Consider the following 14320-nt stretch of genomic DNA (forward strand, 5'->3'; position numbering starts at 1 on the left):
ACCTTCTGCTGGTCCTATCCCAGGAGGGGATTTCATCCAGTGCAATTTAGGATGACAGGATGGGTCCTTCAAAGCCTCACAGATTTCACAAGCTTGACTCCTTCCAACTTCCTACAGCTACAGTTTTTCAGCTCTTTTGTACATCTGTTAGTTCACTCTTTGGATCTATTAGGCATAGTACTAATTAACTTCAAAATATTTCCACATAACCATCTATATTGTACTTTGTTTATCTGCCTGCTTTCAAATTACAGCAAGCATGGTAATGCAAATTTCTTAAAATTTTTGAAGTCTGTATATGTGAAAATTTTCCTGACTTTACATTTACTAAGAATTAACTTTCTAAAAAAAAATCTGGTAATTACCTATAAATTCATTAAAGTTCAATGATAAGTAGCAGAAAAGACATACTTCATTAGAATTCTATTAATTAAAATGTTCTACTTACTATTATTAATAAAATTTGACCTCCTTTCTCCTATTTAGTAATGCTTTTTCCTATGCACTTTTTGAAAGCAATCCTTTTGGTTCAAGATGAAAGTGTAAGGTTCAATTAGGAATACAGGTAAAACAGTCTTTTCAGTTACACAGTTTCCTCAGTCTCAAAAACGGGGCTGATTTGAAGAGAACAATGCTAAAATTTGCTATACAGAAGGGCAATTAAAAAGGAAGAAAGTAGTCTTATTTTAACCAGCTTTATTCAGCTGTAGACCTAGCTTTATTTGTATTGCTTTATTGTTTGCTTTGGTGCAGATTTAACTCCTTGAAAGCTCACCGTATGCCTGATTCAGCTCTCAGTTACACCAAAACAATGATAACCAATGATAACTTTGTGCACTGGCAAAACACAGCAGAGGATTTGTTTAGGTTTTCTAAAAAAGCAGGGTCAAAGTGCAAACAGTTTACAATATATGTCTTTTTGAGAAGTTCTGGGTTTTGCTGCTGCATCCATACAGAACATACTATCCCATCTCCTTGTTGGATAAACCCAGATTGAGACAAAAACAGGCAAATACGTGTGGTCTGTCTGAACTACAGATGCCTGGAATTGGAATATAGCACTCATTAAAAGAAGGCTGAGCTGTTTGCTCATGACCAATGAAATACTTCAGTATTATGGCAACCATGGCCGTGGGGCTTTGCTGAACTCTCAGAATATAAGAAGATAAAGGTTATCAAAAGATGTCATAAAAAAAATTACGACTATGTCTAGATTAAGGGAGAAAAGAATGAGTTACATGCGGTTTTCTTTTCCACTGCAATTTCTTGAGAAATGCAATGGGACAAGTCATATAATTATATATATGCCACACTTGCTGGTCAGACTGGTCAAAAGCAAAACAATTCCAGAAATTGTCATCATTTGAATGAGCTTATTTCCTCTCATATTTGCAATTTATTTCCTAATAATTCTGCTCTTTTTTTCTTTTCTTCCACTGTAGTAAGACTTTGGTAACAGTTGCAACAAATACACACAAAAAAGCTAGCACAAGTAGACAAAAATACGGAGGTGAAAACAGCACATTACTTCTCATCACAAGTGGAGTAAATTGGAAGATGGTGCATTGCAAACATTCCATGCAAATCACAATAATCTCATGCACTGGTCCACACAGGATAGTCCTGGAGCTCCGAAACCTGATGGTCTCCTTCCTTCCTCTAGACTAGTAATATCACTACAGCAACGAGCCATAGAAACTGCTACAGCCAAACTGACCAATGAACCATCTAGTCCCAGTCTCCAAGAGAGTCTGCAAAAGACGTTTCAGAGCTCAGGAACTGGTAAATAAACAAGTAAATCCCTAAACAAAATACAGTGTGTATAGGTGCCCTGTGCAATAATGACCGAATTATTTTTTGCCGCTAGCTTCAGCCAACCTAAGAACACATACCTAAAACTTAATAATCTGTTCATGAAACAAGAGCATGACTGCTGAGACCACCAGCAATTTTAAAATTCAGTACAAAGGGGAAGGGGATGGGAAGATGCTGGGATTTCACCACACTCCACAAGTCTCTCCTTGTGTCGACTGTATGGGCTGGAACGTGACTAACCCTGATAGACGCTCTATGGGAAAACACCTGGGGAGATGCTGCAAGACACCAGGTAATGGCAAGGCAGCAGGTAAGTGCCATCACCAATGCCTGTGCTCCCCAGGGAACAGAGAAGAAAGGGCAGGAATGTGACCCTGTCCTCACTTCTGCTCCAGCCAGCAAAGCTTAACTGACATAAAGAGCATACTACATCCTTACGAGAGCCACAGAGCTATCATTCTCTTGTAAAACCCTTGGAAGAAATTTTGGCTGAATCAATCAAGAGTTTCTCTAGGGGCTGCAATGCAGACTTTCCATTCCTAACACTACAGGTTATAAAACAATGGCCTAGCTTTGAATTTACCTTTTGAGATGGTTGTTAAAAGAGTCTTAGAAGATGGAATAGGATTAAAAAGGGTGGCTGCTGAATTTTCTGTCTCTGCTGTTCACCAGTATTTACACCACACCATTTCTCTCAGCTTCTTTCTACCTCTTTACATATCTGTTTTCTACTGTACATTTTCTCTTAACGTTCATCTTTCTGGGTGATATAACCATTAAAATCTATTATAAGTACCCCTTTAATTAGCTCAGTTACCTTACCTGGACCTTTCATCTGTCATGACCTTTTAGAGATGAGGTAAATACACTAAAGCATGTTATTAAAGGCAAGGACATAGCATTTAATTAATGAGAAGAGTAAGTTTTCAATATTATTCTCTATACTTTTCCTAATGCTGATTTTTGTTATACCTGCTATGGTTATTGAAGATACGCTTATTGATTTGCTTGAAATTATTCCTCAGTATTTCCCTTGAGATGTTATACTAATTCTATACATTTTAAATATGATTGAAAAGCTTGAGTTCTTCCTTTCCTTTCAAAAAGCTAATGTCACAATGGCATAAAATGTAAATTATCTGTCAGTGGTCTGTTGGGAATTCTGCCTGCCATGATTTCTCCTTTTCTCCTTTGTTATGATATTTCTATTTTCCCTCCCAATTCTTCTTTGACTTCCTTAACATATTAATTTGCATTTCCATCCAGTGTTGAAACCCCTTAATTTGTCTGAGTTTTATGTGTATACTATGTATACATATATACTTATGTGTGTGTATATATGCACATTGGACCGCATTTGTGTTACTATCAAACACTTCCTATGGTTTCTCAACTCTTCACCAGCTTTAATTTGTCGTCATAGCCAAAGTTTCAACCCTGCTTTAATAAAGCCAGTATCAGATTTGTTTCATTTCAGAAGAAAGCCAGAACCAAAGTTTCACCTGAAAACTGTTTTTTAAAAGACTTCTGAACACGACAGGTTAGAGGAACATAATTAACCCTTGCAAAATCCAAACTAGTTGCACCAACCAGGTACAGTTCATATTGACACTTAACAACTCTATTTTTAATTATTTTCTTACTGATTTTTTTTTTCTCGTGTTGAAATATGGTTCACTGGTCTGTCATTTCTATGAACTATCTTTACCACCTTGTTTTTTCTTTTTCTAGTAAATTTTTGGCTATCCTCCAGCATCATTGCCATATATAGTGGCAAATGATACATTTTAATAATATTTTAGTTATTTCACTCTTAAGTTCTTTAGTGTTCTGGATTTGTATTAGTCCCGGTGATACACTGCAATTTAATATCTTGATTTGCTATCACCTCTTTTTTTATTTCTCTATTTCTGACCATTCTTCAGTTTCATCACCTGAAAAATGTAAAGCCTGGGTAGGTATTTCCTCATCACCCACAACAGAGAGGATACTGAAAAATAAAGTTGTGTGCAACCTGTTCATACTCCTTGTCTTTCCTGGCTGCTGAAACCTCTGGCCATATCTTAGTTGTTCTTCTGTTATTGTATCTAAATACTTATATAATTACTTGCTTGCTACTCATCTTCGATCAGCTCAGGGTAGTGAACATTAGCGCATTTCCAGGTTTGACTTCCCACATGCCAACACAATGCTGCTTTACCCTACAGATAGATAGGTCATGATTTTGTGGCAGCTACTTCAGCTCTGGATCTGCCTTGGACAGAAGTTTTCTCCAAAATTCACCTGGCAGTATCAGTAGCGGTATGTATAAGTCCAGAGGCAACAAAGAGAGCAATCACAAGACGTACTCATTTAAAAATTGTATGGTAAGTTAGAGTCATAAGTCATTTAAGTGCAAGTGATCTCACCTCCTAAATTTTCTTAAGTACCGTCAAAATGTTATAGCATTGATCTCTTGCTGTATTAAAAACTTTGGGGTAACAACATTTACAAAACTTTCAGACACACAGACCTTACTGGCAATATAATATATAAAACCTCTCATTTCCCAGGGGAGCTTAATTACAGGCTGTCAAGTGAAAAAGGTTGAATGAGTTTCATCCTAGGCTCAAGTAGGTCATTTAATAAAAATTGTCCTTCCAAGTCTATACAGAATATTTATTTCTGAAAAAAGTCTTTACTTGAGGTTAACTCTAACATAGATCAGATTTATTAAGTAAAATGTTCACTACAGATAGCCCCTTAAGTTGAAGAGTATCCACATATACAACTAAATGCTTCAAACCCTACGATTCAATTTCAACAACTAGCTGTAATCCCTGCAGATGCACATAGTAACTGTCAGGTTTTGCAGCTTGCAGACTTATTGAATAAGCAGTTAGAAGCCTGTACAACTGTCTGTGATAAAGCTGATCGCTAAAAAAATCCATTTGCATCTGGAAGAATGCTCAACACCATAACTTGTAGCAAGTCTTCCCTGGATATTGGCAATGCCTACCTGGATATGTTATTTTTATAAACCATTAAAAAATACCTTGCTAGTGGAAGTGTAAGGTTTAGAGGCTCATCTATTTAAATAGAACAAAAAGGTAATTTAAGAAAGCTACAGGATCACTTTCAGTGCTGCTGCAGGACAATGCAAACAACTCTCTTGCACCAGCTAATACCTTCTGAGTTTTCTAAAGTCAGATAGGCTTCTTGCAGGTTTAAAATGACATATACAAGATAAAAACATCTTTTACATCCTGGCAAGCTCTACTCATTATGGAGACTGTGTTGACCAGGATCGACCTACTCAATGAAGAACAAAAGATTCCTGTGATGCTCTGTGGTGCATGGGAGGCTGCAGAATCTGGTATGATCCTCCTGCCATGCTGTCTCATGATCTTTCTCCACATCTATCTCATTTATATCTCTCTTCAACATTTGCCCTGCTTGTTTTGTTCCTCTTTTACCAGCAAACTCTCAACAGGTGTATCCTGCATACGGGGAAAGATCAGGACCCAAATAGCTTCCCTCAGACCAAACTCAGCAGCTGCTGGCTGCCTCCTTTCAACAGCAGACCAAAACTGATGGTTCAATGTCAGTACATTTTAATTTATTTCTGTAGCGTAAAATGAAATTTGAATCATTAACTCCCACATTCGTCCCAGCACTAGCACTAGCCCTCTTCACCCAGGGGCCTGTATGCATGATAAACCCTCTCTGCGTGGAGTCTTTCTGTGTATATATTTGTGTAGTCCCTCCAGACTGTGTCTCCTTTCTGTCTAGAGTGTTGAACAAGAGCAGTGGTGATCACCCCAAAAGTTAGGGAAAGAAACTTTCTCCCTAAAAAGATCAGAAAAACTCCCATTGGGCTGTACTGATGCCTATCAGCCCATTTTATCACTAACTTGCTAGCAAATGCCTGCTCATTTCGCAGTGATCACATAGCTATGTAGCCACAGAAACAAAACCTGGTACATCTAAAGAAAATCAGGGCTGAAGTGTCAGAGCTGGAGTCCCTACCATGCTGCATCACAGCTGAAGCCAGTGCAGCTTCACCAACAAGAGGCTGAGGGTAAGACGGCAAAGAACCAAGCTCACTGTCGCCTCAGTCTTCTCGGCAAAGGTTCGCAGCAGCATGAAAATTAAACTGAAGAGTTTTCATTTTTGAGCTACAAGCCTGGCCTTTACCAGGGGATAGCACTGAATCTGTCATCCTGTCTCATATGCATGGGATGCATGTATCAGTAGTAGGTTTTGTTAAGGTATTGCTACACCCTATTTAATGTTTCTAAAGTAACGTTAATGGTTTCTAGTTTTACAGAAGAAGCACTTTAAAATTCCTCCTCTAAAAATTTGCTCTTTTTGGCTCACAGTTCTTTGGAAAAATCTAGTTCAACATTGTTACCAAGAAATCTCAGATCCTCATCTCCCTTTGCCTCTCTCTCACACACGCGTGTGGAGATGCGTCTTACATATGGCCACTTTAACATTTTTAAATTTCAGGACAGAGTTATTCTCCCTATTCATGAACACATCACTGAATGCCTGCATTAAGAGTTGCCAACTAAACCGGTTTTGTTCCATCTGCCATGACCATTTTCCAGCACTGTCTGTCTGATTCACCAGCATTCCTCCTCACCGAGTCCATCGGGAGGTCTGCAAACAGCAGGGCAGAGGCTGCGGGTAGCGGGAGGAGACGAAGCTCTGCAGACCTGAACAGGGGTTAAGGAAAATGTGGTGGGCAGTTAAAACAGGATGGATACGGCAGGGCTCAAATACCACTTCTGAGCCTGGAAGGTGCATTTAACGGGACTGTAAACTACCGCAGAATTGTGCCTTGGGATAAATTATAGCTCACCCTCAGCATCACCTTTCTGTGGTACTTACTGCCATTATGTGTTGGCAGTTCAGTAGGCTACAGAGCTACCAATATATATTTGACAACACTTTTACTCATTTTTTTTTTATATTGATGGCAACAAAAATGGGGAGAAACACAATGAAGCAAAGAGGCATATTTTCAGATTGCTATAAAATGCCCTAAAATAATGAACAATTTAGAACATAAGATAATTTAAAGCACCATATTTTGACATATAAGCTATTTATACTGTGATCTGCTGCTTCTGTTGTTCATAAACAACATCATTTATATAAAATCAAACAAACCATAAACTCATACGTCCATGTACTGTTCTTCATCACCAACAGAAACAAGAGGTGGGCTGGGACGCAGCCTGTTCCATGGAACTGACTGGCCTGTAATTTTAAGCCCTAAATCCTGTAATCAGGTTCAGTAGCACAGCCCTGCACCTGCAGAGAGCCTCACTGGTCTGCTAGTGGCAATCCAAGAGGTTCCAGATCCTTCTGGAGGATCTAAAGATTTAACTAAACTGAACAAAATTTGGTTTCTGAATGAAACCTCATTCTATGCTTATAGTTGGAAAATATAAGACACAGGAAAATTCATACATTAGCCTTGTGATTTCATTAAAGTCAGTGGAGTCATTCCAAATTAATAATGACATAAAAGCAATCTGAACTTGGCCTTTGAGGTTACATTCTCTTAGTTTGCTAATACCATGTAAATTCTATATTTGAGAGGTATTCTGCAGTCATCTTAGCCCTTCTTTTTTAAAGGAAAGTTCTGCTTAGAATCCCTTGATGCAGCTTGGGCCATTATGTTATAACTTATTTTTAAATCAAGACTGATTTCAGGAGCCATATTGTGTCTATGGACAACATTAAGCAAGAGAAGGAAAAGTGGTGAAAAGAAATCTGTTTTCAAGTTGCCAATCGATAAAAAAAGAACTGTGCAGAAAATACACACAAAAAAATCTGCCATAAAAATCATGTATATGGTTAGAAAAGATATTATACCAGAAATATTAGTTCCACACCTCCCTATGGATTGTGAGCACCAACCATTAAAAGTCAATACTGTCAGCCATTTGGCATATTTGTTGGCCTAACGTATTTATACAGTGCGTCTAGGCTAGGCATATTTTCACTACTTTCATATAGTGCAGCTTGGGCTTGATGAAAGAAAACCTATGGTGATAACAGTAGCCATCTGAAAAGTTGCAGAAGTGAGATACTTACTGGGTTGAATATCGGAATACCTTACTGTGTGTTGTCCCACCCTGGACCTAAAATGGCTGTTTTGCAGGGGATGTTGTTGCCTGGTGACCAGAAGTGCATCTCCTAGGCCACAGAGGGATGTGAACATTCAGAAATTGATTTGTTCCTGTTGCTCTTGAGGAGACCATACCCATAAAATAGATTAAGCCAGCACATTATCATCTATGCATTTTCCTTGCTGGCATGTTTAAACTTGATATTGAAGATAGGCCTGTGATTTTGAGCTACTTACCAACCAGGCAAGGGAAAAACAGAATAATACCTCGTGTGCTGCTGCCCACAGAATATGAAAGTAGACCAAGCCCCAGCTACTGTGAGACTACAAGACACCCCTGCTTCAATTAAGTCTGTGTTGTACATCTAGCCTGTTCCGGTGCAACCTCCCAGTTGCTATCAGGCTCTCTTTCTTTCATTAGAATCAAGTAGTTAATTAGCCCCAGCCTGTCCTCTCTCCTTCTCTCTTTCCCTTTAACGCAGCAGTAATGATGTCTAATTACCAGCAGCAGTGGATTACAGCACCATCAGGAGCAAATCTCTCTGGCTGACAGCAAAGCTGAGCAGCAAATCTTAAAGCTTCAAGGAGAGAATAATTCATAATGAAGTATTTGAATATTTGCTTATTTTTGACCAGCTTGTGACGGTAGAGTCCAACTTGTAATTTCATCCATCCTGTTACTGCAGAGGGAGCGCTCATGCTGCCAGCAGTGATTAATTTTAAATTGAAATTACTTTTACCTATGGTGAGATCAAGTGATGGACAAGAAGAGGGAGAGGATAGGATGAGGGAGAGATTCACGATTTGGGGATCTGTTACTCTTTGTGGCTCTCAGTGCAGACTAGGTGGGCTCAAATGTATGAGATAATAATGAGAAAAAACAATAAAACAAAACAACGAGGATGTTTCTAAATGGTCATAAATATACTCTTAAATAATTAGTAAGAGTTAAAGAAATTAAGGAATGGACTTTTAAGGCTTAACAACAGTTACTATCTGATGAAAATCCATTATTTCCCCCTGTAACTTATCGTTGCTGGCTGGGTGAAATCCTAGGCCTCTTGAAGTCAATAGGAGCTTTGCCACTGGCTCTCTCCAGGCCAGGGGTTGCATCCCCGTTCTGCCAAATGGGTTGTTTCTGAGCCTTTAGCACCTGGCAGGCACTGCCCCCGCCCTGGCAATAGCTCATACAAGTCATTGCCACCCTATGGGGTCTACTTAAATACTCCTCTGCCTTTTGGGATGGGATAGTAATACCAGATCCATGGGTTTAGGAAGCGGGCAGCATTTGTTTCTCAGAGCTGAATGTTGTATGAGTGCTGAGTATCACCTTTTCTCATTTATGTTGGACAAGAGATTTGTGTTGGCCAGCAGGAGGAAATTCTACCTACATGCAAGACCTTTTCTGTAAGGGTTTATATGTCATTGTTCAAGTACTGTACAGATACTCAGGAATTGCTTACAGATAGGTCATGTTAACTTTCCTTTCTTGATTTTATTAGCAGGCATCCTTACTTTATTAGGTTGCTTAAGCTACCTAAAGATAGTTACTTCTATATGAATATAAATACATATATAGGGACATACAGAGACATCCACAGTTGAGGGTATGATTCCCCCAAATGAACAAAGGTAACACCAGCAAGGCGCTCAACCTCCGACTGAAATCTCTGAAGGGAAAAAAAAATGAGAAAAATTGTGATTATTTGATCTGAAAATAAAATAGAAGATGGGATGCAAGGTGGGACTCCAGGCATTCATGGTCTAGCAAAGGTGAGACAAAAAAAGACAAGCTGATCATCACTGCGTCTTGTGTTTCAGAGGCCCAGCAGGGCATTTAATTTTTAAATTCCATCATGTAAAATTTAGGTTAGCCTTTTTATTTAGTAGCGTAGTCAATGTAATTTTAGAAAATACTGAATTTGTTTACAGTATTGAATTTGCAGTGAAAAGGATAGTCTTAGGAATAAATGATCTTGCCTACTAACTCTCCAAAATTATTATTTCAGTGAGCGGAAGAGATATTAAAAAATACCAACCTAATTGGAGACTTCTGCTTTAGACAACGTTTTCATTATAAATTGTATCTGCAGTACCCCCTGGGGTCAGAGATTAGCAATCAGTCATCTAACGGTAGAACAGAAATCTGCCAAATAACCTGAATCTATAGGCAAACCTAGAACGCTTTGGTGAATAAAAACCATAGAGAGGGAATAAACTGTCCAGAGCTTCTCTTTCACTTTCAATCTTCGTATCTGTAAACTCCTTCAAATTAATTTCCCACCTCAGCCTCCTCGCAGCCATGACGGCGCTGATGACAAGGGGGCAAATACAAGCCGGCCCCTGGGAATGCCCAGGTTTATGACTTCAGCGAGGCAGAGAGAGGCAGATTTCCCCGGCAGCCTACGTCACAACCCAACCCAGAATACTTTCCAAGAAGCCCCCTTCGCTGCGCCACCCAGCAACCTTCCCGTTAGGTCAGAATAAGCTGGCACTCCGGAAAAAAAAAAAAAAAAAAAAAAAAAAAAAGAGAGAGAGAGAGGGAATATTGCTCATCCAAGCCAAATGCCCAGGCAGGAATATTTTTAATTGCCAGGTTTCCTTTCTCAGCTCCCCCTCCCCACCCGCCCCACGCACAGACAAAAGAAGCTTAGCTTGCGTGACCCAGAGCATAAGAAGTAAGAATAATGATACATTAAGAGTTCAATAGGCAAAACCTACTTGCAGCCAACAGTCCCCATCTTCTTAAATAGGAAAATCTGTCGCTCCTGCCACCACCAAGCATAATAGCTCTCCCGCTGCCAGACCCGCGCCGAGCTCCGCAGCTCCGAGCTCCACGCTACCCTAAGCGCATCGAATTGAGTTGGAAGCCTTATGGCTGCGAGAATCGCGCAACCCCAGAAAGAGGGAACAAAATGCACCCTTCCTTCGGGCATACGGAGCCCTCTCTTCCCTTTGTTGAGCATCCTCTCTCTCCCCGCCGCCGTTACTATCGCAGCCGGCGCTTCAGCAAGCCAGCCAGGCACATTCGTGCCGCTCGGCGGCTCCAGGGCTGCGGGCTAACAATAAAAATTTAAAAAAAAAAAAGAAAAAAAAAGAAAAAAAAAGAAAAAAAAAAACACCAAACAAACTGATATCCCGGGGAAACACCCCCCCCACCCCCCACCCCCCCCCAAATCACCGACCGGCGCCGCGCTTGGCTTTGTGCCAGGCAGGCTCCCCCCGAGCGCTATCGATCGGCATCAGCCCCGCCGGCGGCGGGGGGCCGCTGCCCGGGGCGGCGGGGCCCGGCACAATGGCCGGAGCGGGACAATAGCCCACCCCAAACCCGCCGCGGCGGCCCGGGGGGACGAGGGGCCGGGGAGGGCGAGGGGGGCCGAGGAGGAGAACGACACCGACCCGGCAAGGGTGTGTTGTGCGCACGATCGCTTTAAATAAAAGGACCCACAAAGACCTCGGCGGTGTATAATGTGACAGGCAAACGCAACATGGTGATGATGACTTGGGGGAAGAGGGAGGAAGGAGCCAACTGTGGCTGCGGCTCCCCCTGTGCCTCTCGCTCCCGGAGCGGGCTGCAGCGGCCGACATAGAACAAGGAAGACAATTCTCTACTAACCGTGGTTTTGACTGGCACGTACAGCACTTGCTTCCCTCCTCCAGCACCACCACTGACCTCGTCCGAGTTGCCGAGCTGGAAGCCTTTAGATTTGACCCAGAATTTGAATTTGGCATTATCCGTGGAGCTCGACTCAGAGCCGTTCAGGAGCTGGACGATCCGGTCGTATTTTTTACGGGTCACCGTCTTGGTTTTTCCTGAGTCCCCGTAAGTCCTGAGACACCAGTCTTGAAACTGGCGGTACATGTCCCGGTCGCTGCTCTCCATAATCTCCTAGTACACACACACACACATGCACACGCCGGGGCGCACACACAGGCACAGGCACCCGCACACACACACACACGCACACACACACACACGCACACACACGGACGGACGGACGGACACACGCACACGCCGCCCCGAAGCGGGCCGGGGTGCGGGGCCGGGCCGCCCCGCCGCACTTTGCACCTGTTCACCCAGCGCTCATGAAAAATGCATCCACCTCCGAGCCGGAGCGAAGGAGGTCCCGGTGCAGGCAGATCCCAGCGGTTGCTTTGGTGGTGGTTCTTTTTTTTTTCTTTTTTTTTTTCTTTTTTTTTTTTTTTTTTGTTGTGGTGGTGGTGGTTCGGGGGGGTGGGGGGGGGCCGGGAGGGGGATGGGTGAGGGGGGGCAGCAATCAATTCAATAGTGTGGCAATGTTCTCCTTCATTTTTTTTTTTTTTCAGAGGAGGCAAAACGGGGCTTGGTGGAGGCTCCTCTTATCCTTCCCACTGTACGTGATCAGTCTCTTTAATAATTGTGCAAGGCAGGACTATCCCACTGGCTCCAGCAGCGTCTTACCCAGAGAGGGTTCGGGTGGATAAATAATTAAAATCCCATCCCTCGGCTTAGCGAAAATATTGACTCGGATCCTTCTTCTTTTCCATACATCAGCTGCACCCGGATTCACCCTGGATAGTGCAGGTGAAGGGGGGAAAAAAAAGAAACAAAAAGAAAGAAGAAAAAAAAGCCCACCCTCCTCCGCCCCGGCAGCCCTCGGCTGCCTTCTCGAAAGGCTTTCTGTCTCTGTCCTGGCGGGCTGTGCCTCTGCCCAAAGCCGCCTCGCCGCGCAGGATGGAGGAAGCACTGAAGGGCAAACTGGTCTCTTTGCTCCCCCTTTATTCCAGGGCTGGGCGGCTTTGCGTTAGATATCCCCGCTCCGGGCATGAAGGTACTGGAAAGAAAGAAAGTTCTTACCTGCTATTTTCTAAGCCTAATACATCCGATCCGCGTTTTAAGTACATATTTTTTAATTTAAAAAAAAATGGGCTGTGAGCATTTCATTTCCTCATATTCAGTCCCACTGAATTTTCAGATGCCCTTTTAGGAATTTTCCTCTATTTATTTACTTAGCAATCCCAGCAGATGGAGAAAAAGGAAAAAACCAAAAGCCAGATATATACGAGATAGTCTCTGATGTTGGACCAGAGGAGAGAGAGATCAGTCCCAGGAGGATGTTGGTAAAGGAAAGGAGGCGGCTCTCGGTTGCTCTGCCAGTGTAATGATGGTGCTCACACATGTAGGACTCCTCGGGTGCGGGGTATCCTTTGGTCTCTGGGCTAAACTGGCTACAAGGCATTCAAGTAAGTTTGCGTGCGGATGCTGAGCAAACCCCCTTTTTTTAAAGGGGGAAGAAGAAGAAGGGGGAAAAAAAAAAAAAGCAATCTTGATATTTTTTCCCCTCCCTTTGCCACAGTTTCAGTTCACGCCGGAGATTTCCGCGCTCTCCCCGGTCTCCCCCGCCGCGCCAAGCAGGACACCCCCTCCGCGGGGGGAAGGCGCCGCGGCGGCGCTTCCTCTCGTTGCCTCTCCGCGGCCGCGCCCGCCCGCGTCTCCGCCATCCAGCGCCCGGCTCCGCGCCCCCGCCCGCAGCCGGCACCTCCGCGGCTGGGGCACGCCGTGTCCCACCCGGGCCGGGCCGAGGGCTGGTTGCGCGCCGGGAGCCGCGCACTGCTCCGCGCCTCTCCGCTGCGCCCTTCCCTTCCCTTCCCCGCGCTGCGCTGCGCTGCGCTCCGCGGCGGGCTGGCGGCGGCGGCGGCGGCGGCGGTGGCGGCGGCGCACCGGGCCGGGCCCAGCGCCGCTCCGCGCCCCCCCCGCGCCCTGATTGGCCGCCGGGACAAAAGTTTCTGTGGCGACGGCGGCGCGGCGCGGTGACGGGCAGCGCTGTCCCATGTCGGGATGGCGCGCGCGGCGCCCCCGCCTCCGCAGGCGCGGCGGGGGCGCGGAGGCCCGCGCGGCCCCGGCCGCGGGTTGCCGGGGGGAAAGGGGGGCGGGGGGGGACGGGGGGGAGAGGCGAGGGCAGCGTTTCCATGGCGATGTCTCCGGGCGCAGCACACACACACACACACACACACACGCACACGCACCCCCCCGCCCTCCCCGCGCGCAGACGGAGCGAGCGGATCAGCTGACACATCATTAGCTTAGGACCTAATTATTGCTTATTGGAGCAAGAAACGCGCGCAGGGCCGCGGCGGGGGGCAGACGGCCTCCGCGCCCCCCCCCCCCCCGCCGTCCCCGCTCCCCCCTCCCCCGCCGCCGGCCCGCGCACGCCGCAGCCGCCGGCGGGGCGGGGGCGGAGCTGCGGCACCGCGCACTTTGCGCCGCACCGGCCGGCGAGGCTGCGGCGGGCCCGGGGTGGGGGGCTGGGGGGGTGCGGTGGGGGGGGTGTCCCTGCGGGGACACGTGGCCGCCGCCGGGACGGGCTTTCCCTTAGACGCGGAGGGGGGAGCCGTCCGCGG

At 44.8% G+C, this 14320-nt stretch overlaps 1 protein-coding gene across 4 annotated transcripts in view; it reads right to left on the bottom strand.

Moving 5' to 3' along the window:
- NOL4 (nucleolar protein 4) overlaps positions 1–12650 on the bottom strand; it is a 200992-nt gene extending 188342 nt beyond the window's left edge. For 2 of the 4 annotated variants that reach the window (XM_074880420.1, XM_074880406.1), the window contains exon 1: positions 11556–12650. In XM_074880420.1, coding sequence (XP_074736521.1) covers positions 11556–11822 — 267 coding nt within the window. In that variant the 5' untranslated portion in view covers positions 11823–12650. Of the gene's footprint in view, positions 1–10660; positions 11035–11555 lie in introns of those variants that run through there. The other 2 variants (XM_074880413.1, XM_074880429.1) reach the window with 2 other exon arrangements.
- Positions 12651–14320: the final 1670 nt, after the last annotated feature.

The sequence above is a fragment of the Strix uralensis genome, chromosome 1 (assembly GCF_047716275.1).
Source record: "Strix uralensis isolate ZFMK-TIS-50842 chromosome 1, bStrUra1, whole genome shotgun sequence".
In the NCBI taxonomy this organism is placed as follows: Eukaryota; Metazoa; Chordata; class Aves; order Strigiformes; family Strigidae; genus Strix; species Strix uralensis.